General features: G+C 42.4%; 1 protein-coding gene across 1 annotated transcript in view; it reads right to left on the reverse strand.

Annotated features, from left to right (window-relative positions):
* Positions 1-528, reverse strand: part of lcmt2 (leucine carboxyl methyltransferase 2) — a 7,281-nt gene extending 6,753 nt beyond the window's left edge. Inside the window, exon 1 of the mRNA XM_031873374.1 lies at positions 277-528. Within this exon, the coding sequence (XP_031729234.1) occupies positions 277-342 (66 nt within the window). The 5' untranslated portion in view covers positions 343-528. The remainder of the gene's footprint in view (positions 1-276) is intronic.
* Between the last annotated feature and the right edge of the window lie 1,187 nt (positions 529-1,715).

The raw sequence follows: 1,715 nt of genomic DNA on the forward strand, positions 1-1,715 counted from the left end.
AAAAAAAAATATATATATATATATATATATATATATATATATATATAGGTACAAGATTATTACACATTAATGGATTACTAGTGTATTAATATACAGCACAAGTAGCATTGTTGCAAGCTGTCAATTAAATGTAGCGTGAGAAGTATATTCCCCTCTGAATTGCAGAAGTATACAGTGGCATGTAATAGAAATTGCATGCAAGTACAAGTACCTCAAGTTGTTCATACTTATATCAGGTTTATCTATAACGTTAGTGAATGAATGCATTAGACTTACCGCGGTGTCCTTTCCCTGCTTCTTTCTGTTAGACGTTGGCATAATGTCAAAAAGTCCAACACACATTCAACAGTGTATTATATAAATAGCAAAGTGTTTTTAAGTACTGAGAGGAGTCCACAGATCTAAACAATCCAAACATCCTTCATGTGGTAAAGACTTCCGAGTGCCTGCCTATCTGCGTTATAGCGCCCCCTGCGGCGTGGAGGCCACATGAGTATGACTCCCGTTCAAACGCCCCTTCAGGCTATCAACACATTAAGGTTAACATGTTTGATTGCGGTGGTAATACGCTCGGCTGGGCCTTGATTAAACCTGGCGTTGTAAATTGAACATATCTTGTTTTCGGCTAATAAAAAAAAAAGATAAAAGTGAGTCTAAATTAGTAAATTTAGTAGAAACTGAAGAATCTAAAAATGTGAAGTCACTGAACGGACCGTTAGGGAATGCGGTCAGGTTTGCCAATGCGGCACGCAGTGCGCATGCGCCATTTTACAGGAAGTGTTAACATTTTTTCGTTTACCAGCTGATAGCCAAATTGTCAACAGTCAAGCTTGCGATACCTGCGCCGCTGAAACGACAGTTTATACGGTGAATATTCTTACATTTCCCTCTCTGTAGCTTTATGTCATTTAGACCAACGGCTAGTATTTGTGTGTTTAATTCGGCGTCGAAATATAAATGCAGTTTTGTGAGTGCGCTCAGTGCGGTGTCCTGTTAGCACATAACGCAAGATGATAAGGAGGATCTGGTGATGTGATAAGGCTGACAGAAGGAGTAACCTCAACGCTCGTGGGGACACACTGCAGCAATGCCAGACGCTAGGTAACGAGACGTTGAGGTCCGATGTGTCCAATGATTAATGTGCTGCAGTGATGGACGTTTAGCATCCGTGTCTGTGGGAGACAGCAATTTGAGACGCAGCCTCCCAAGTTTCTCTGCATGGTAATGGGACACTGCTAGCAGCGGGACATATTATTCTCAGACATAACTCTGAATCAGTGAGCACAGAGGAGACATTCAGGGCTGGAGAAATGGCAAGCAATGCAGCTGCAGAGCAAGCATGTCTCAAAAATACTTCTCCTAAAAGGGGCTGTTGTTGAGAAAGAAAGACAATTGTTTGTAATGCAATGTGAGATGTGGACATAGAAGACATTCAGGGCTAGTAAATGTAAAGAAGTTGGATTGCAAACTTGCAGCCCTCCTCTTAAAACTCCAATCTTTGGACTTTCTTGGAAATAAATAAAAGTGTGTATGAGGTGATCCGTGATGTAATCTTGCACCAAAACATTTCACTTCTTCATTCAGACAGAGGTAAAGACATCATCAGCGAGAGTAGACTTACACTCAGGAAAGGCAGTGTAAGTGACTGAAGCATCCCCAGAAGCACCCATCTCCACCCCGGGAGGAGACCCCCCCCCCCCCCCCCCCCCCCCCCC

Source organism: Anarrhichthys ocellatus, unplaced genomic scaffold, assembly GCF_004355925.1.
Source record: "Anarrhichthys ocellatus isolate YVR2014 unplaced genomic scaffold, GSC_Weel_1.0 scaffold71, whole genome shotgun sequence".
NCBI classification, from domain to species: domain Eukaryota; kingdom Metazoa; phylum Chordata; class Actinopteri; order Perciformes; family Anarhichadidae; genus Anarrhichthys; species Anarrhichthys ocellatus.